The 21,509-nt window shown below is 47.0% G+C and overlaps 1 protein-coding gene across 7 annotated transcripts in view; it reads right to left on the bottom strand.

Moving 5' to 3' along the window:
• Positions 1-8,386, bottom strand: part of LRRC6 (leucine rich repeat containing 6) — a 109,410-nt gene extending 101,024 nt beyond the window's left edge. For all 7 annotated transcript variants that reach the window (XR_001145295.1, XR_001145296.1, XM_012722951.1 and 4 more), the window contains exons 1-2: positions 8,278-8,386; positions 633-800 (exon numbers count right to left, since the gene is read on the bottom strand). Coding sequence is in view for 5 of the 7 variants with exons in the window: in XM_012722951.1 (XP_012578405.1) it covers positions 633-800; positions 8,278-8,287 (178 nt within the window). In the remaining 2 variants the exon portion in view is untranslated. The remainder of the gene's footprint in view (positions 1-632; positions 801-8,277) is intronic.
• Between the last annotated feature and the right edge of the window lie 13,123 nt (positions 8,387-21,509).

The following is a 21,509-nucleotide window of genomic DNA, read 5'->3' as shown; positions in this document are numbered from 1 at the left end:
AGCCTGGCTGTTCCCTAACAGGTGAGTGCAAAGTTAACAAAGCCCTTGCGGGCACCGCTGGGCTCCACGCTCCTCAAAGACTCTCATCGGTTACAACATTGATAATTTAGCCTTCATCCACCTGACTCTTGCATTTCACTCCAAACTGGAGCAGAGAAAGGGGTGTCATGGCGGAGCCCCTCTGCAGCCAGCAGGGAGCCCGATGCCTTGCACGGGCAGGACCAGCTCTCGCAGGCCAAGGTAACCTGACAAGGATTTACCAACCCCCAAGTCACCTTTCCAGGCTGCAGAATAATGCCAAACCACTCGAGGGCAGTGTCTTGGCTATATCCTCATTCCTCCCCAACTTTTTAAAAATCAGGTTATAAAGGAGCAGGTCGACGAATGTGCTCCCTGCCTTTAATGACCCCTCCAGGTCCTGGCGGTGCTCCCTGGGAGATGGACCCCGGGGATGGTGCTGGCCAATGCTCCCTGCTCAGCGGCGAGGGCTGCCTCTGTCTGATATCTGAGTCATTTTCCTTCAGCGCCTGTCCTTCTCCAGCAACAGCACAACATTCCCCAGCTGCCCCAGCCCACCCCACCCCGCTTTAAAGTGCTAAAGAAACCACGAGAGCAAAGTCCTGAAAACTTACCAATTTTTCCAATGAGATTATTTTGAAGATACAGGATTTTCAAATCCCGGCACCATTTGTCAATATGTTCTAGTCTTTCTATTTCTTGCTGATGCAGGGAAAGCTCCTCCAGGGAAAAAATGACACAGTCATTGTGCTCGGCGTTCCGTCTGATCAGCTCTTCTGTGACTGAAAGAAAACGTGTCGCGTATTATTACATCTCTGGTCTCTGTGTTCATCTTCGGGTTGTTACATTATTAATGCATTGGCTGTCCTCTGCAGTGAATGTCAATTCCCCAGACCCAAGAGCTTTCCAGAAGGAAAGAGATGGGAAGAGTGAGTCCTCCTCCTGGAGTTTTTGAGATGCCATGGTGACTTGGGAGAAAGGGAGTTTCTGTCTAGTTTTTGCAGGGCCAGCACGCATGTTGCTAAATGGGTGGAGCCAGAGTGGACGGGTCATGACCCTAAGACAGTGGACGTGCAACTCCATGGTCCTCCATGGTGTCACCCTGCTGAATGGAGTGGGCACTGTCCAGTAAGCCAACAAGCGCCCCCTGCCACTGAGAAGCCCAGCATTGACAGAGGGCGGAATACCACCGTATCTCTTCATTCATTTATTCAACAGATATTAATTAATTTAAGCTAAAGAGAAAGAAGAGGAAGACCCCAGATATTGCATTGCAACCTTTCAAAACAAATAGCAGTGGTTCCGCTTGCAGGAAGAATTAGACGATCTCTCACAGCAAGAGCAGCCCTGCACGGTCCCTCCTGCCCACAAGCGGGTCGTGGGGCCGTGGGAGGTGGGGGGCTGACAGGCCCACTAGTGGCGATGGCACCAAGGGGCAGTGACGAGGCCCAGCCTGGGCTGCAGCCAAGAACATGGCCACGAACCACCTTCTTTAGATGCACTAAAGGCAACGTGGTAAAGCCAATGGATTTCCCAGTGCTAACAAAACAGGTATGAATTCATTAGAACCCTCCTGTTTTGGGTGCGATGAGAAAACGTTCCACGTCCAACCCAGGTAGCAATAAAGATTGATTTGTTGCCCCTTACAAGGAGATACCTTCCTCGCGGCTTTTCCCGCATTAACACAGGGAGAGGTGTGATCGCTGTCCGCATCAGCGGGAGGGGGTCTGAGGCACAGGAACAGGATACATGCCCAAGGCGGGGACAGAAGTGCCACAGCCGTACCCCTGAGCCACACCCACTTGATTTGCCCAGCTCTAAAGAGACCTGGGGTTCCTCCGACTGCTGACAAAGCTCTTACTGGCACCAGCCATCTCTGTCCCCTAGTGACACCTTTCTTAAAGTCTAGTAAACTCCTTTCATTATGCTACCATGGGCACATTTGATCATGTGCATGCAGTTGTCGAATCGCCCCCTTCAGAAACATAGATATTAGGAAAGAACCATGCGGACCCAGATCTCCTAGCCACTGGAATCCACACACTAAAGCCATTAAAGTTCGGGATGGGCGAGGGGAACCGGGCGAGGGGACCTCCCTGAGCATAGGCAACTAAAGAGGGCACACGTGTTACATGAACACATACACACACGGGACAGAGATGCTGCACACAGGAAGTTTGCCCACAAGCCACAATTATACACAATTAGGACAGATTAAAATGCAATGGAGAATCACACAGGAAGGTAGAGCTGTGTGGGCCTGGAATTTCCCAGCGGCCTTCTTGTGAACTCCTGAATTAAGCCAACTGCCGTGTGGCCTACCGTTTTATAGCACTCAGGAAATGGCTGTTGCACGATTTGGCCTCACCTGCGATAGCAACGTCCGTGCAAAAGCCAGAGTCCCCGGGAAGAAATGGGTGAGAATTTCCACGTGGTGTATTGGGGTCATAGTGTTGCGCACTTTTAAACAGGAACCCATCTGCAGTTTTATGCACTACATAATTTAGTCCAAACATTCTTTAACTCAGGGAGCACTGTTCTCCATTTGAAAGTCCTATTATAAATAAAGCAGCACTTCATTTAGAGGAACTCATACTAAGGATTTTAAAATGCCTTGAAAGCATGAACATGTCATCATGCCATTATTTCAAGAGACTTGTTGTTCCCATGCCTAACATTTGATACAGAAAAACATTCTGAGGTATTGTAAAAGATACTGCTTTCTCTTCCTTACTTTGGAAAAATTCAAATGCCAGAATTAGCCATTCAGAGGGAATCTGAGCAGTGGCTTTTCCAGAGGGCGCTAATCAGTGTCTGCATGCCCGGGTTTGGGGTGGGTGGTGGGGCAATTTAAAATTTTGACAATTTTAACCACAGATTCATCCTGGTCTCACTAACAGAATGCAGAATGCTCCTGAGGAATCTAAAGGTTTAACTGAAATCAATTAGCCACACTAGACTTGTTTTCAGTTCCTGAGTTTGTGTGCTCAGTAACTTGAGAGAGTGTCAATAACGTGACTTTGTGGGGTAGGGCAGGAGGAAAAAGCTTCTGGAATGTTGAAGGTTACTGAGCTGTGTTTGCTTCTCCAGAGCTTTTCACTGTTTTAAGCAAGGTTCTAGAAACTCTCAAAGCCAATAACTCTTCAAGTTTTATATCATGCCTTGTGAACAACTCTTTCTTGCTGTATTAGAAGTAAATCAATCCATGTTTGTAGCAGATTTTGCAGAATTTCCAAATCTCTTGGAAGAACGAGCAGATACATGTGTGAAATCGATATATACAAATAGATGGATTACAAACAGGTGACATCACTGATTCTTGTAGCCTCTAAAGCCTAGTTTTCCTTTACTGTCATCAAAAGAAGTTGCGTAAGACAGGAGTATCATTTGTCCTGCTTCTTCTGACAGATTCAGGATCACCATTGTGAGCTTTGTGGCCATGCGGGTCAAGTCAGTCCTCACCTAAGCCAGTACCATAGAGGGGCTCTTCCTGTGTTATTAAACATCTCCGGGAGGAGCTCCCAGAGAGGTACAACAGGTGCAGAGAGAGAGTGATTGGTGCCCTGGAGCGATGAAAGGGAAGTCAAAGGAGGAATCACAGAGACACCTGAGCTGAAGCTTGCAAGGTACAGTTATTTGCCTGATAAACAAATGAACAAAGCATACCCTGGCTACAGTGAATGCTGTAATGAGCTGCCTAGTTCCTCTGCCACCGCAGGATTTAATTTTTTTACTTATTTTTATTTTTGATTTTACATCATTGTTCATTTCTAAATGTTTGCTTCCACCGCCCCCAGGTGTAGACCCAATAGAATTTCTTCCCTAATTCACCCTGCACCATCCCCAGAGACACCTGTGCTCCCCCTCCTTCCTTGATCTCCCCCTCTCCCCTCTCCCCTGCAGGGATGCTACAAGAATCAGTGATGTCACCTGTTTGCACCATTTAAAGCTGACACGTTTGTGGTGATTTGTTATGGCAGTAATCACAAATTAAAACATAAGCTTCAAAGCCTTCTCTACTCATTTGAATATCTCTGTCATCTTTGCTAACTGATTGTGTTCTTGACCATGGCCCCACTTTTATGTTTTCCCTATGAGCGATTTTTTTTTAAAGATTTATTTATTCTTAGTGCAGTGCTTTAACCCACTGCGCCACCAGGGAGGGCCCCCTATGAGCAATTTTTAATTGTAGTCTGATGTAACTGTTCCACTGAAGCACTGTTGAAAGTCTAGGCTACTCTGTCAGGCAGTTAAAGTACCTTGTTCAGTTTGATTTTATTTTTTGTTAAAAAGAATATGCTAGCATTGAACTTAGTCCTAGAGCATGATCATTATTCTCGGGCCAGAACTTAGCCTTTTTTTTGTTTTGTTTTGTAATTTTATTGGATACTCAGTGGTTAGTTCTCATCTACATTGACTGTGGGTTTTTGAAAGCTGTTGAAAGCTGTGACAAGCACATAGAAAACCAATGTGTACAGCCTGTGTGAGGAGCCTTCATCCTCATTATGTTTCCTGGACAGCCATACACCGATATGTTGGGGCCGTTCCTATTCCTTTGGCCCAGACAGCTTTGCTGGGCCCGGTGTCAATGCGCACATCTGGAGCGCTCATTTCCTTCACTGCAAATTCCGAGTCTCTTTTCATGCTCGAGGGACACGCTTCTTGGAGCCAACTCTGTGGATGCACTTGTGAGCACTGATGGTATATTCCCTGTACCTTGTTGACGGTTTTCCTGATGGTGTCAACTGAATACCCATTGGGTTCAACCAGGTGTTAACTCTGAATGGGCCAGGCCTCCAACATCTCCCAGCCCTGCATGACCTCCAGGTGTCCTCCTGACACCAGCTCAGCAGGTGATGTCTGCTACTTCTCTCAGTCTCTTGCTTGTGCACAGCCAAGCTTTGTCTACATACCTGAGGACATTATCCTATGAAGTCTTCGTTTCCCTGTTCCAGGCTAACTTTCTATATTCGGTCCCATAAACGACAGCAACTTCAGCAGCTCAGAATTCTGACTTCTGCTTCCTCAGCTTAAGAGGACCAACCCTTGAATTGACTGAATTCCATCTCCAGCAAAAAAAAAAAAAAAAAAAAAAAAGCACCTGTTGTGCCAGCAAGGCCCAGGGAAGGTTCTCTGTGGAGCCAGGCAGACAGGTAAAGGAGAGCCCTGGAGTCCCCAGCGGCTTTTCAGGCTTTTAGTGACCTTTTCAGACCACTTACCATGAGGCAACCAGGTGCAGGGTGGGCAGAGGCCTTGGGGACTGGGAGGCTGACAGGCCTCCAGCACCCAGCAGAACCGTACTCTCTTGGGCTCGCTCTGACACCTGTGCTCTCCTGGGCTTTCTGCCACCATTCTGTTCTCTGTCACTGCCCTCACAGCCTGTTTCTCAGCTCAGGCATGCCCACTCACATCACGCTCCAGGTGTTACCATTACACATACGTACCCGGCCCAGGCCCCCAAGCGCCTCCTGCATTCAAGGCTGGAGGTGACAGCCAGAGGGGCAGCGAGACAGAAGCCTGAGCGTCTTCATTTGCCCCACACACCTCTGACAGAAAGCTGCAGTGATCATGAGGTAGACCTTTTGCATTTTCCTAGCGTCATATTCCTGAGCACAGTCCCATTCATGAAAACAGATGCCTTTACATGCGGTCCGATATATCGCCTAGTCATCTTACACAGAGATGTAAGTCCAGAACGGCTGGAGAAAGAAGCACTAAAGTGTATCATTTCTATTGCCTAACACCTCACCAGGTTTTTCCAATGATCTGTCTCAAGTGAGTTTCTGCTGTGCTTATTTGAGACAGTTGCAGGTCTTGCAGAAAGCACTCAGTAGGTTTATAGTAAACTCTTAAACAAAGACTGAATAGTTAAGAATTATGCAGAAAATGTTTCAAATTGTAAATTTAAAGTACAGTGAGCGATTTCACTATGATCACTCATAAGCGAATTGTCAAAATATTTTAATTTGCTCAAGACTATGAGTATTTGCCTAACCATTATTAATCACAGAAAGGAAATAACTGTTCCAGTAGTGAAGCTATAGTTAAATGAAGTCACCTACATGACAAAAATCAGAAGTTAAACATATCAATGCAATTTCAGATTGAAACCGCCTTCCTTGAAAAACAAAACAAAAATTTCTCTATGTACCCATAATTAATTGGTTTGTTTATTTCTTAAACTTGATGCATATGCTGGATATGTAAACTGAAACAATTTATTTAAAGGATGCTTTTCCTGGATGTTCACTTTTCATTAATAAAGCTTTTCCTTTTAAAGCTATTTATAAAAAGCATTTAGCTAGTGTTTGTGGGTGTATAACTAAACAAGGCACTTGATAGCTGGCACATGGTATCTACCTCAAAGAGCTTGAAATTGAAGATGAACAATAATGTCTCACAACTAAATGAGGGTTTAAAAGAATAAAGCAAAGGATTTAAAGGTTTCGATGATGATATTTACAATACAATATGCAACATAATGACCCTATTGGAAGTTCTGTGTTGTAAGTAAATGGAAAGCACTTCCCGTAAAAAGAACTTTTCTCTCCTGTAAAAAGAACTTTTCTCTCCTATAAAACGGGAGGACAAAAGCCAGTCAGCTGCAGCCTCCTGTGGTTTAACTCTGACCCAACACAAAATAAGTGCAAGATGTGGGGTTAGATGCTCAAACATTCTGCACAGCAGAAGCCTCATCGGCACAGCTTGATAGGCTGGAGACCTTCGAGCATCCTCCCTCCCAACAGTAACATCTTGTGGGGCTGTGGTTAAATGCACTTTGGAGCCACACAGGCCACATCTCTGTGAGACTAATCACCCTAATTTGATAGGCAAAGTAATACAAAATAAGCTCAGTAATAGGAAATTTTTCAAAAGCCAGGTCTTCTCTAAAGCAGAATCTACACCAGATTCAATGCACAGAAAAGAACTCATTTTCCATTTCCCATTCCCCTGGTTACTGTCCTCAGGCTCGACACTGCTCCTAGGCAGACATTACTATTTAAAGTAGTCTCTTTGGATTTAAATATGAGAATTTGTGACACGGCATCTCTTACTCATCAGACCTTCCCTGACTCCCAGGAGACAGTGGAGCTAAACATCCAGGAACGCCGTCAATGCTTACGCTCCAAGCCAGGCGCACCACTTACTGGGTGGCCCTGGGTGAGCTGCTTAACCTCGCTGTGCTTTATGCTCCTTATCTGCAAACCAGTGTCTACCTGCCAAGATTGTTGTGAGGATTCAAGGAGTTAACACACAGAAACCACTGGGAACACTGCCTAGACGCCAGTAAACACGGGAGAATTGTGAGCTACTGGCACCCTGGGCCAGCAGCCCAACTTTCTTCTTCAGATGTCAGGTGTGCAGAACTGTGGAAAGAGCGAAAGCTGAGAATAGTGTTATCTCTTCTTCACTATGGTGATGGGTAATTTCTAAGTGAGAGGTTGGTGCACCCTATCCTTTCATCCACCCTTGATTTCCTGACGCAGGGTGGAACACCAAGTCTCATAGGCTATTATGTAATAAATGAAAGTGGACAGCCATCAGGACAGGCACGGGTAACCAACAGGAGGTAAAATATGTTGATGAACAGCAAACATCAGGGGCGGGACCACCGGTGGGCACAGGGAGAGGAAATAACTGATTTAGGAATGGGCCTTTAACATTTATAAACCATCTGCCCTCCGCTGCCCAGGCTGTCGGCTCTTCCAGGGCAGAAAGCCCCGTCTGTCTCTTGATTCAAAGTCGGAAGTGTGACACTTTTACAATCAGAGATCAATTAGGCTGAACTATACCGAAGAGCCATTTGGAAAGGTCAGAAACACTGGTAGCGACAAGGTTCCGCCTCATCCAAATACCCGTTCACCCCAACCCTCTCCAGCCGCTCGGCAAGCTTGAAAGCACAGCAGCCCATAATACTGTTGGTCGCCTTCGTTTGGAGAAGAGCGAGCAGGCGCCCACAGAGGAAAGCACTGCTCAAAATCTCCTGGCCGGTGCCGAGCGAAGGCTCTGGAGCAGCTCCGGAGACTCCCACTGCAAGGAGACGCGCCCCGCGCGGACGGTGTGTGGGACGCCCGCCCCGGGCCTGCCACCGCCCCGCTCGGAGGGGAGGAGCCGGGTCTGAGGCAGGCGGCGACCTAGTGCTTGGGGTGCAGAGGGCAAAGGGGCGGCTGCGGTCTGGGGGGGGCCCAGGGCCCCAGGGAACCCCGGAGGCCCCCAGGACCGGGGCGCGCAACGGCGCACGCGACTAGGGGCGCTTACTCCGGCCCATGACGACTCTGGGCTTCTCAGGCCTGGGCAATAGGTCCCCACTCCTCGGCTCCCTCGGCTCTTCCGGTCACACCTTCGCGCGTCCTCCGGGGCACTTGGGAGCCATGGTAACCGGGACTCTACGGCGGCCGTGCTGGGCCAGGCGCCGCCGCGATTTCCGCGCTCTGGCTGATCCGCGGGGAGACCCCACAGGGCGACTGTCTCCAACCCAACCTAGTCTCCTTCCACGTCAACTTCCAGTGGAAACAGAAACCACGGGACTCTGATTTCCTGATTGAACTACCTCTAGCGTGCCTCCTAGTTGGCCCTCATCTCCCACCCCTGCTCCTTTGTATTTTATTTTTAAAGAGTTATTTATTTGTGCATACAGAACTGGGGTACAGGCCAGAGGTGCAGGGGCGGTGAGGGGCTTCACTAGAGACAGGGCGGGGAGCAGAACAGGCAGAATAAAGGAGTACACTGCTGTGGAAGCCGGGGCAGGTCAGGGGAGGTCTGAGCGCCAGGCGGCCACCTCCTGGGCAGGGATCGAACTCACCCTGAAGTGGCTTTAGCTTCTCAGTGCTGCGCTCTAACCCGCTGCGCCCCCAGGGAGGGCCTCCTTTGTATTTTATATAACACCTTCCCAGGCCAGGAGAGCCGCATTTGGCACTTTCAGGGCATCTACTGGCTGAGTGACCTTAGCTTCCTTAGCTTCAGTTTCCACCTCTGTCAGATGAGTAATAATAATAACTTCAAGAGAGCCTTGTGAAGCTTTAATGAGATAATTTGAGTGAATAAGAGACACTTTTTAAAAACAGTAGGTTCGGTTATAAAGGTTAGTTGTCACTGTTAGATTTCATCTATTTAAAGCCATCACCCACCACCAGTCAATTTCCTGCTAACAAGTCTTCTAAAATCACAACCCATTATTCCCTCCATCCACTTTTCCTACCCACTACTTTCTTAATTGTGAAGTAGAGGAAGCGTGGAACCTCCTACAACTCCTAGTCCTCCCTGCCCGTTTCCCCAGGCACCTCCACTCTCTCCAAAAGTGTCCCAGATGCTCGACCCCAATTCTAGATTCGGAAGGGTATCAGTAAGCACCTTCATCCTCAGATGCGCGGATGCTCCTCTGTAATGTATGTGTCTTCCGGAGTTGTCACCTGCGTGTGTGTATGTGTTGACACCATAACCCACTACAACAGCCCCTCCCGCCACCACCAGTCTGTCCTCTGTATCTCTGAACTCGGTGTTGCTTACACCCCGCATCAAGTGAGATCATACAGTACTGGTCTTTCCCTGTCTGACTTATCTTACTTAACATAATGCCCTGAGTTCCAATTCTCCCGTGTTTACTGGCGTCATAGATGGCAGGGTGTTCTTTGTGGCTGAATAATATTCCATTGTTTTTATACACATTTTCTGTATGGATCCAATGATGAACACTTAGTTTCTGTGTCTTAGCTGTTGTGAATAATGATGAAGTAAACATGGGGTGGGGGGTGGTTATATCCTCTTGGGGTAGAGATATTTTTCCCTTTCAGATCAAAACCCAGAAGCGGAATTGATGGGCCATCGGGTAGTTCTTTTTTAATTTTGTGAGGAACCTGCATACTATATCTACAGGGTCTGCAACAAACCACATTCCCACCAGCAATCCACAAGGGCTACCTTCCCGCCACACCCTCTGACTCGTTACTTCTTGTCTTGGTGATAATTGTTATTCTTACGGGCATGAGTTCATATCTCCTTGTGGTTTTGACTGGCCCAGGCCTGATGTGATGTTGAATACTTTCTTATGTGCCTCCTGGCCATCCATAGATCTTCTTTAGAAAAATGTCTAGTCAGACCTACTACCCGTTTTTAAATTACATATTTTTCTTTGGAGTTATACAAGTTCTTAGCACATTTTTGATCCTTGTTCTGCAAGTATTTCCCCCATTCTTCAGGTGGCTTTTTCATCTTGCTGTTGGTTTCCTTCGCTGGGCTGAAACCATTTAGCATGAAATAGTCTTATGTGTTTGATTTTCTTTTTATTGCTTTTGCTTTTGGGTTAAATCCAAAAACTTTCCTGACTGATGTCAAGAAGTTTACCTCTATTTTATCTTCTAGGATTCTGCATTTTTACATTTAATTTGTTTACAAAAGTAAACCCTCTACAATATTTGCGCTCAACAACATTTGTAAAAAGAAAAAAAGTATGTAAAAGATTTTAAAAACTCCTCCCACCCCAGTCCTAGTGAACAGCACGGACTACATGCTAATTAATTTTTTATGTGTTTTGTCCACATTTTCAAAAAAAAAAATCATAGGTCAGTGTTGAGAGCAGAGAAAAGTATTCTTTTAGCAGATAGCTATTAATCATTTACTATTGCGATTATTAGATTTAGTCATCTAGAGACAAGAGCATGATCTGAGGCTGAGAGACAGGAAAGACAGAGGGAATGAAAGGCTGGATATGTTAATCAATTTAGCAACTGAAACATCTGCACGCAAAGGCACTTACAGAGAAGCCCGAGATACTGGCCTGGAGGTACCAGAAGCCCCCAACGCCAGGCCAAAGGTGCTGAGCTGGGGCGGTGGGACTTCAGCCACTGCGTTCCCCAGGGAAGAGATATTTGTCATTCCAAGGAGATTCCCAAAGACACATAAACTAGAAATGCAGGGACATCCATGCCGCTCCCCAAAAGCGTGGCTCTCATGTCACGGTGGCAAACTGCAAAGTGTGGGATGGAGAAGATGAGCGGGTATGGAGACCTGGCTCCGAGCCACAGATTTGTAACCAGGTGACACTAGAAGGGTGACTGCACCTGCCGGAGCAGAGCAGCCCATTTGCACATGTGGAGCTCAGTACGGGAGTCACTGCAGGGCTGTGCCCGTGTCAGGCTGCACAGTGGGACGGGACTCGCAGTGAACAGCAGGCTGGTTTAGCAAACGCACCTTTGTTTGAACTGTGTGTTTTGACAGTTGGGGTTCACTGAGACTGAAAAGGAGCTGGCTTCTGGCAGGGAGCTGGGGCCACAGGGTATCCCAGGTAGAAAGTTTAGTTTTGGGGCTGACAGAGGCATGAAGTCAGGCTCAGAATAAAAGATCTCAGCTTGTACATGAGAAAATACAAGGAGACAACCTCAGACTAAAAGTTCTCAAGAGCAAAGCCAGCCTGATGTCTGACATGTTCACTCTGATCTTCTATCCTCACCTTAGACAAACTCACTTTTGAACTCTCAACCTCACTTCTGAATTCTCTCGTTGTCAAAGTGGGCTTGAATCTTCCCTGTGAAGCTTAATTTCTGTAGAACTGGAGTATTGTACTTATGCATGCTGAAGTGAACCAACAAAGAAGTTGTCATTTTATTGGCTAAAAATCTCTATCGTGTTTTCACGCATTGTGCTCTCAACACTGCCTTTGTTGAAAGAGCATTTCTGACATCAACAATTGGAGGCTGGCAATGCTGCCATTGCATATCACAAAGAAGTTAACTGAGGGTTGGCGAGTATACTTTATGAGGGCATATTGGATCCAGAACTCTGTGCCCAAATCCTACACTCCGTACCGCATCATGTTCTAGACTAAAAGCTACTTGAAGGCAGGGAGGGGAGGGGATGTGTATTATCTCTGAATTCTGGCTTTTAGAAGAATTCCTGACATACCCGGGATGCCCCAAATTATCTGTTGAATGACTGAATAATGACGGAGTGAGCCAGTCTCTCCAAGGGTTGTGCTGTCCAGGATGTCAGGACACATCCCATGACTCAGTCATGGTCATCACAGATGGACGTGTCCTAGGTTAAGGGGACCGAGCAGGTTTCCCAGGAAAAGTGTCCCATCTCCTGGTCATTGTCACTGTGTTAACTTTGGACCAAAATCTAGAGTACACCTGTCAAGAGAAGGGCCTTCACATAATTGTTCTACCATTACAATAGAAGAGAGAAGAACCTTGGGTGGGTGATATATCAGGGAAACCACAAATATCTTTATATAATAAGTGACCAGGATGGTCTGGTTTCCAATGTCTTTCCTCACCCCAACATCATGGTCTCTGTGTTTCCTAGAGCCCCCAGGAGGCACGAAGGACAGGTCTACAATGAGCTGGGGTTATTATAGGCCACCCGCAGAAGGCAAATTGAGAAATAAATCACAACATGACAGCTCCAAGTAAAGTCAAGTTCACTTCACTCAAACTGAATGTGATCATTTAAAGAGTCTTGATGTGTATCTGTTTATGCAAATCATTATTCAAAATAGACTCCTTTCTCTGGCGCTTAGAAATAAGCAGGAGGAGTGTGGCTTCCTGAGGAACTACCCCAACGTTGTGTGTATTGAAGTGGAAGTAAATCTTAGAGCGAGCTTCTTCTAAATTCCAGTAACGGCAAACTAGTTCTGACTTTTTTGCTCTAGATTAATTCCAGGAATGTTGACCTAGGAAACTATGCTTCTGATGTGTAACTAATACTCTAGTTTCGGTTCCAGTGCACCTTGCATTAATTTTCTTGCAGAAGAGGTTTCCTCACTGCAACTTTATGGCAAGTAAACAAACTCTCCAAGTTTACTAGCATCAGTATCATTTCAATTCCTTCCTCCCTCTTTTCATCCCACTAGCAAATATCTATCACGTGCTGTACGTATACCAAGCACTGCAAGGAATATGAGACAATATTTGTGAAACTCTTGGAAGAGGCCCTCCCTTGTGGCACAACAGGTTAGGACATAGCACTGCAAGCTAGCTGCAGCCTGGCCCTGGAGGTGACCTCATGGCGTGGCAGACCTCTCCTGTCTCGCCCGCTGCTCCCCTCAGCAATGGACTTTTTCGATCTGCCTGTTCTGCTCCCCACTGTCTCTGGTGAAGCCTCTCGCCGCCCCTGAGCCTCTGGCTTGTACTCCAGTTCTCTATGAATAAATAAATAAATCTTACCAAACAAAAAACCTTGGAAGAGAATTGCCATGAGTGAAGCACTCAGTCTCAGTCAGCTATTTCTATTTTGAAAATACAATAATCGCCATGGCTGGGGACCCTAAACTCTCAGTATAGCAGGCTCCTGAATAATGTCATTGTATTTATGTGTCACATAGCATTTTGCTTAAAATCACAGTTCCCAAAAACCTGTTGAGAACTTCTGTACTGTTAGATCTCCATTGGACACTTAAGGACACTTGGCCTACACAACCCAGTGACAAGTGGCAGAAAATAAACTGCTTTGCTGCCTTCGCAGGAGCCTAGAGGGGACAGCGTTATTTCAGTTGGCCCACTGCACCCCTGAGGGATGACATCTCCCCACTGTAGACTGAAACAGGGACTGAGAAGAGGTGGGGACAGGGAAGCTAGATAAACTGATAAACTGGGGAGTTGGGGGGGTGGGGGAGTGGGTGGAGAGAAAGTGCGTGCTTCTTGGACCCCTAGATATGGATATGAACTCGCAGTTTGGGAGATGAGTTCCCCAAACACCAGGCCCTCCAGTAGTCAAATGGATAAATTGAGGCACATTAGAAGTTTCGAGGGAGAGCTCACTTGCGGAGACATTGATTTGCCTGGGGCAGGGCCCAGCAGAGAGCCATTAGTGGCTCAGCTCTTTGCCAGCAGCAGGTAAGGAAACTATGGAGGAGACCCAGAAGCAGACCAGGAAACTGGGATTGCTTAAAGCTCAAGCACTTGCCTTCACTGGGAAAGCCGATTGGCTGTTGGTGCTCAAGCATTCGGCCTCTTAGCCTCGAGACATTAGCAAGGATTGACTCTGGCTTAGGGCTCAGTTGGCTGTTGTGGCGGCTCAGTCTGGTGGCCACCTTGCTTAATCGCTTTGACATCTCCAAGGTCCTGATTTATCACCATCCGTTACATAAAAGCCAAGAGTCAACATTTCAGGAGGATCTTTGCTAATCTGAGCTTGTGTTTTTGGCTGTGGATGAAGGTTGCTTCTGCTGTCTGAGGAGAGTGGTTCTATGTGGTAAGATTTGGCAGGTCATTCTTCAGGTCTTCAACCACCTGGTGGTTCTCAGGGCCGCCTGCTGTTGTGAGAGGCTAAGTCTCAGCACTATGGAGCTGTCGGCAGCCACTGCAGCATGAGTTAGAGCCCTGCCTGGAGCTGACCCACGTGGCGCGGCAGACCTCTCCTGGCCCGCCCGCTGCTCCCCTCAGCAGCATACTTTGTTGATCTGCCTGTTAAGCTCCCCAGTCTGTCTCTGGTGAATTCTCTCACTACCCCCACAACTCTGGTTTTCAACCCAGTTCTTCTATGCAAAAAAAGGAAAAACTGAATCTTTCACGTTGCTGGACACGACTTTCGGAGTTCAGAGCAGGGGAGTCCACTGAGCTGGAAAAGCCAAGTCCAGGTGCCCCCTGCAGCCCAACCCCAGCCTGCAGCCTCCCTCCCAATTGCCAGACCCTGACTCATGCTGTCTGGGATGCTGTAAACAGCCTGCATCACTGAATGCCCCTTGGTGCCACAGTAGCGGGAGAAACAGCCAGCCAGTCTCTGCCAGAAAACCACAGGGTAGTAGTCGTGCTCAGCAGTCAGAACAAGGAGGCTGATACCTAAAGAAAATGAGTGGCCAGAGGGCCCAGGAGGACAGGAAGCCCATGGAGCATGAGGAAACCTCCCCCACCTGCTGCCCAGGCTGACAGTCAAAGGGGGAGTGATTAGAAACTTTTGCCTGGACTGATGATCCATGGCATCAGCCCACGGGGGAGGCGCCTATGTGGTACACCCCACACAGGGACAGAGTGTGCAGACTTCTGTGCCCCACTTAAGCCATGAGTCCCCCTCTTTCCTTGCAGGTGAGCTTACCTGGACTCTGCCTGCCTGGTCCTTTATGCGAGGTGCTGCCTCTAAATAAATTGCCCTCTGCTTTGCCTGGATGGGGCTTTGGCCCCTTACCTGGCCACAGTCCAGGACCAAAGAACCATAAAATCCAGTCTCAATTTAAGTTTGGGAGTGATTTTAGTACCGTAGGATGTCATTGAAATGGAGGCCTCACTGCTGAGGCAAGTGAGCAAGCCTGCCCCTCCTGCTGTTTCTGCAGGAAAGAGGCTTTGTTTGAGCAGCCTCTGTCCCGTTCAAACCCTCATGTCAAAGGCAGTGAAAGAGAATTTTGTCAGATTGAAACATGGGTCAATGTCCTTGTACCCCCACACAGAAACAAACAATTCAGGCATGTGTCTACTTACACCTGAGGAAGAACAGCATTTGTTTTTGTTAGGCATTAGGGAGATCCCCCCAGAAGCAGGCTTTGAGAGCCACCAGGCTAAACACCCCCTGGCCTCCTCCCTGCTCCTGAGCCCCATCCTCTGTGTACCCAGGTCAACCTGCTTCCTGACTCCTCCCACGTTCTCCAAAGTCCTTCCTTACTCTCAAGTTAGTCACTACAGTTTCTTCCTGCTTAACTAAACCCATAATTCTCACCTGAAAGTGGAGTCTCCTATAATACTGGCCTGGGTGTTTAATCTCATACACTACACTTAAACCCCTGTTGTCAGAGTGGATTATTACACATCTGTTTTGGGGACCCTTCTATCAATATTATACCTGACACACCCAAGAGCAGGAGCTCAGACCTCGAGTCATTGCCGTGAGGAACACAGTCCTGCTAGGGCCAGGTGGTGGGATCCAGAGGGCAGCAGAAAACATTTCATTTCCCATGATAGCAGCCTCCCCTGGACAGGCTCCTATATGCTCGCTTCCTTCCTGTTCTTTCAAACTGTCTGATTTGTTCCTCAGCCCAGCCATCCTCAGGCTCCCAGCTGCAAGGACAGGAGTCCCTAGGGCATCCGTGGTTTGTGTCTCCTTCCCAGCCAGAGGAAACTGCCTCTTCCAAGTTCTTCTGAATAGAGCATCTCTAAGACAGTGGAATTGTAACAGGGGAGTCTCCAGGAAAAGGGGAAGTTCCAGGTTCCCTGCCTCACCCAGAAAGAGGGTGGAGCTGAGCAGAGAAGGAGAAAAGAGAAGGAATCAGAGGAAGAAGGAAGCAGGATGGAGAGCCTGAAGGAGACCTGAGGGAGCCACATGGACCAGACAGACATGTGAAGAAACCGTGTGTATTTCTTGGCCCTGGACTGGTTGAAAGAGATGTGGGTGAGGGACCGTGGGGCGGTGACTGTGGCCGTGTTTATACTGACTTCAATTGTGCCCTTTTCCTCCCAGACTTGTCTGGCCATGTCTGACCCTTTTCTATGGGTCCAGGCCAGAAGGTGCTTTAGGCTTATGGTGGTTTTCAGGCCTTGCTTTGGGCCTGTCCCCTTTGGGTGGAATTTTGCCCATGAGGGGATGGGTCACTTCATGTGTTTGATTTAGAAGTGATATGCTCTGTCTTCCATGTTGTATATTCACTGTATTAAAGTCTTATATGTTTTGTCTGGATGCGGTGGATGGCAGAACCTATTTAGAGCAGGCAGGTTTGTGGGTTCAAGGGTGCCCCTCTCTTCCTGCCCTGTAAAAGATTGAATCTCACTCTCAGTGACCGTCTCCCATAACCTTGTCATGGAAGTGAGCACTTGTCATATCTGGATGTCCAGCTTCCATCCAACAGGTCACGTGGAGGTGGCGGTACCAGGTGCCAGTTTTCTGACATAGAAGCAACGTGACCACTGCTACTTTCCTTCTGTCCACAAACAGCCCACGTGGAAGCATATGACCCTCATTTGTTCACTGGACCTTCCCTGAAGGACTGTGGACAGAGGGATGGGGAAGTCACCACCTTTGGGTCTTGACCAGTTTCAGCAGCAAGACTGTTGTGCTGCTTCCTACTTCTAACTTCTAGGTACTCCAGAGGACCTGTGACTCCTGCCCACTGCAAATGTTAGTGTCCTGCAAATCAGAAAGGTCAACAGCAAAGGTTAAAGTTCACAGCCTCCACATAAGATTTTGCTCACTTATGACACCAATTTCAAACTTGGGAGTTACCAACACCACCCTCAGCTTTGAAAGTTCACGGGAAGGACATAAAGACCTCACTAACAGCTGCTATACTCACAGTTATAGTTTATTTCTGGGAAGGATACATTTAGATCAGCCCGAGAAGGTGGTACGTAGGGCAGAGTCCACCACAGTTCATTCCCATGTGAAATTTTTGTTGTTTAATTCTTGTGGATTCAGGGTGCATTATTCTGTCAACATTGCAATGTAACTTTATATACGGAGGACTGTCAGTTCAGCAAGCTCATTTGAGTCACACTGCCCAGAGTATTTATTGGAGGCTTCATTCATAGGTATGAGTGATTGATTATCCATGTGATTAATCTCGGTCTCCATGTCAACTTCATGACTCCCTAACCCAAAACTACCTATTGGTCTTTCCATGTGGACAGCACCCCCCTGACACTATATAGGTGTAGTCAGTGGTTGCATTAAACACTGTGACCAGATATTTCAAAGATAAGAGGAACAAAGATATTAGAATTTACCCCCTAGATGCCAACGACTAAAGTCAGACTTTCTCTTGGGCAAATTCTTTATTACAAACTTAACCAGCGTCTCATCAATTACATGAGAACTCCAATATCCTTCAGTTCTTTCTGTTTCATTACCTGGGTCAGTTTCATTACTAGCAACAAAGAGCCACAGCCAGTACAACTTTGATGGATTAAGATGCTAAAAGATGCCCTTCTTGTTAGTGAGGAGTAAGAGCAGGAATCGAAGGGTAATGGAAATAGAATCTTACCCCTGTTACCTTCCAAAAAGTGCTACCCACGAATGCACAGTTTTACATGCGATAGAACTGAGAAAGCTGATGACCAAGGTATCTCCTTGATTAACTCATTTGCTTCAAGCTCAGGAGTTTTGCCATTTTCTAGAATTTCCTGGAAGATGAGAGATAGCAGGTATTGAAGGTGAAAACATATTATGAGAAAAGAGCCTTTAAAAATGTACCCACCCGTTTATTTTGCTGCGAATTGGGCAAACAAGTGTCTTGTTCAGGTTTAGTGCTAGAACACCTGAGTTCAGCTCACAAAAATCCTGAGATCCACAAGATTGTTATACTAGAACCACCGAGCTCTACTGTGCACCAGGATGACAGAAAACAAAATCTACGGAATGAACACTGTCTCTTCCATAGCATGCATCCTTCCTTAATATAATCTACAAGGATAAACTTGAAATGAAGCCCCTGGGGAAACTGCAAGTAACTGCCAATTTTGCTAATGATAATAAGTTTATTTTAATTGCTAATATATTCCTAATTACTCTAGTTCTAAAATGTTTACTTCACTGTCAGTCATCTCCTTTGATTTATGTTCTTTGTGAAAAGATTTTGTCACATCAATCAACCCTTTTCAAATTTTGTGGCAGCTGCTGAGAATGATCTCACCTGCTTTGTCACATAACTAAGCTGGGCACCATTTGTCCAAAGGCAGAGAGAGGCTCACCCACAAAATCTAGAATTTATAGCTTCTCATTTCAGCTTAGGAGAAAAAATGGTATTTTCAAGGTTTTGGTTATCTGAACAAAGAGGGCTGAGATCATCTACTCCACTGTTTTAAATCTAACCCCCATCTGACCACCTCCCTCACCTACCTTAATATGTGTGAGTGCCCACATATGTCCAGAAATACTTCATGTATGTGGTTTTGTTGGTAAAATGATTCCTGATACAGATGGGCATAAACTGAGCAACAAAGATATTAGAATTTACCACCTAATAAATTCATGGCTGTCCTCAGTTTTTTCTTTAAGTAAGAGTGTATTGAGCCCCGATAGCTGGGGACAGATTGGTGACCAAGTTATAAAAGGTTTTGACCATTCCTGAACCAAATTATAGGAGAAGACAGACAGTAAATAAGTAAATACACAAATACTACAAAAAGTGATAATGGTGAGGACATGTGCTATGAAAAAAAAAAAAGGGAGGAGGGCTGGATGGATAGGATAGTCAAAGTGATCACATTTGGAGTGAACCAGAGCATGAGAAGGAACAGAAAGTTATGTGAAAAACTAAGAATTTTCTCAAGGAGAGAGAAAAGCGAATGCTCTCAATTGGGGGAGCCTGGCCTAGTAGAGGGATAGAGGAAAGGCAGCTTGGGGCTCTTCCTGGTGGCGCAATAGGTGAAAGTACCACACTGTGAAGATCTCCGCAGCCACTGCAGCACAAGTAAGATCCCTGGCCAAGGAGTGACCCACCGGGGCCAGCAGACCTCTCCTAACCTGCCCGCTGCTCCCCTCAGCGGTGTACTTCGTCGATCTGCCTGTTCTGCTCCCCACTCTGTCTCTGGGGAATCCCCTCACCCACTACACCTCTGGCCTGTACCCCGGTTCTGTAAGTATAAATAAATAAATCTTTGGCCCTCCCTGGGGCGCAGCAGGTTAAAGCACAGCACTGAGAAGCTAAAGTCACTTCCGCATGAGTCCGTTTCCTGCCTGCCCCGGAGGTGACCACAGGGCGCGGCAGACCTCTCCTGACCTGCCCACTGCTCCCCTCAGCAGTGTACTTCGTCGATCTGCCTGTTCTGCTCCCCACTGTCTCTGGTGAAGCCTCTCGCCGCCTCTGAGCCTCTGGCCTATACCCCAGTTCTGTATGAACAAATAAATGTTTAAAAATAAAATAAATAAATAAATAAATAAATAAATAAATCTTTAAAAAAAGAAAAAAGGCAGCTTGCCTGATTGGGCAGGGAGACAAGAAGGAAGTGGGTAGGAAGAGTTTGGGGACCAATAAGCATGGGGGGGCTGGTGAGCACACGGACCCTATGCCGAACCTGAGGGGTCGCCTTACATGGTCTGGAGCATTTGTTCTGGTCACGTCTTAAAAAGAGGACTTCGGCCACACTGTGGGAAGCAGGTCATGCTGACCCGGGCAAGATTGCAGTGCTGAGAGCAGTGAAGCCGCTTTGAGGTGGACAGCGAGGTAGGCGACGCTGTGGCTGGACCGGCAGATAGTAGTTGAGGTGGCGTGGAGTGGGCCTGCCTGGGGAAGCTGGAGGAAGAACATTTGGACCTGACAAGTGAGGGAAGGGGAGGACCAGGGAGGCCTCCTAGCTTCCTGCTGACTTTGTTCACTGCAATGAGGAAGACTGAAGAGACCACCAAGGAGGAGTAGGTTTGAGGGTGTGTGAGATTGAGACGCTCCTTGGACATGTGGAGTTTCCGATGCCCGCCGCTGGTCACTGTGGGCTCCGTATTGCTGTTCGTATGGGCTACACTGGTGCTCTCCTCGCTGATTATCCAATCAAAAGTCTGTCTTCTGAACAGTGAACTTAACGAGGACAGAATCCTCCTTTTTTTCCATTGTTGATTCCCTAGGCCTAAGTACCATGACTCATCCAAAAATAACTCAATAAATCCAGACATGTTTGCTGAATGAATAATTAAATGAAGGCATACTCAGAGTCCTCCTCTCCCAGACCTACACTCACTGTTGCAAAACAGAAAAGGAAAGAAGGGAACTCTGATAGCCATCACCAAGGCTAATGTGTTGGCTATATCTTAAGCCTTTAGCTGTGTGGACTGACTTCAGTTTCCCTTCGGTGCCTGCCTTTGTGAATAAATACATATCAGAATCAAAACTAGTCTTTAGTCAACAAACAGCTTCTGGGCTGCCCCTAAGGGCCAGCCACAGTTCTGAGCACTTGAGGGTCATTAAGAGTAGCACAGGTAGAGATGATTGCCCTGGGAAAGGATGGACAGAGGGTGTGGGCCACCAGTGCCCTGCTCTACTCGGAGAATCTCTTAATGGTGTTGGGTGACTGTGGCCTTACAGAGCAAGGATTGCTTGATCTGTTTGAAGAGGAAGCCACTGTGGATGCGGTCTGTAGGGAAACCACACCTGCCCTGAGTTCTTCCTGCATGCTAGAGGCTTCACCTGCTTTCTGCTGTTTAATCTTCATGCCTACCTAATGCAACTCCCTTTGTTGTCTGTTTTATAGTGGAGGGAGCTTGGATCATTAAGTGGTTTGCAGAAAATGGGATGTCAGGACCTGAGCTCAAGTCTATCTGACTGCAACGATGCCCTAAATGGCAGGGCTGTCGCTTTCTGTTATTTACCCACATCAGCAGTTTGCTGAATTACTAGAGCCCAGTGATTACTGATTGGGAAGCTACTGCCACAATCAGCATGATTTCCTCACTTTCCTGAGGGTATTTAAGTAAGGCTAAAAGCATTGGGCTATTAAATTACTACTGAACTTAGGAGTTCAATTACTACATGTACACTGTGACACAACAGCCTCTACCCACTCCACAACCACTCAAGTTTCGAACTCTTAATGTAGCACAGTGAATACCGTTGTGATTCCTACCTGGGTTCATATATATCACCAGCT

This window comes from Condylura cristata, unplaced genomic scaffold (genome assembly GCF_000260355.1).
Source record: "Condylura cristata isolate star-nosed mole 26May11 unplaced genomic scaffold, ConCri1.0 scaffold00009, whole genome shotgun sequence".
NCBI classification, from domain to species: Eukaryota; Metazoa; Chordata; class Mammalia; order Eulipotyphla; family Talpidae; genus Condylura; species Condylura cristata.
The sequence above is the reverse complement of the archived record's forward strand: the minus strand, read 5'-3'. Positions and strand labels throughout refer to the sequence as shown.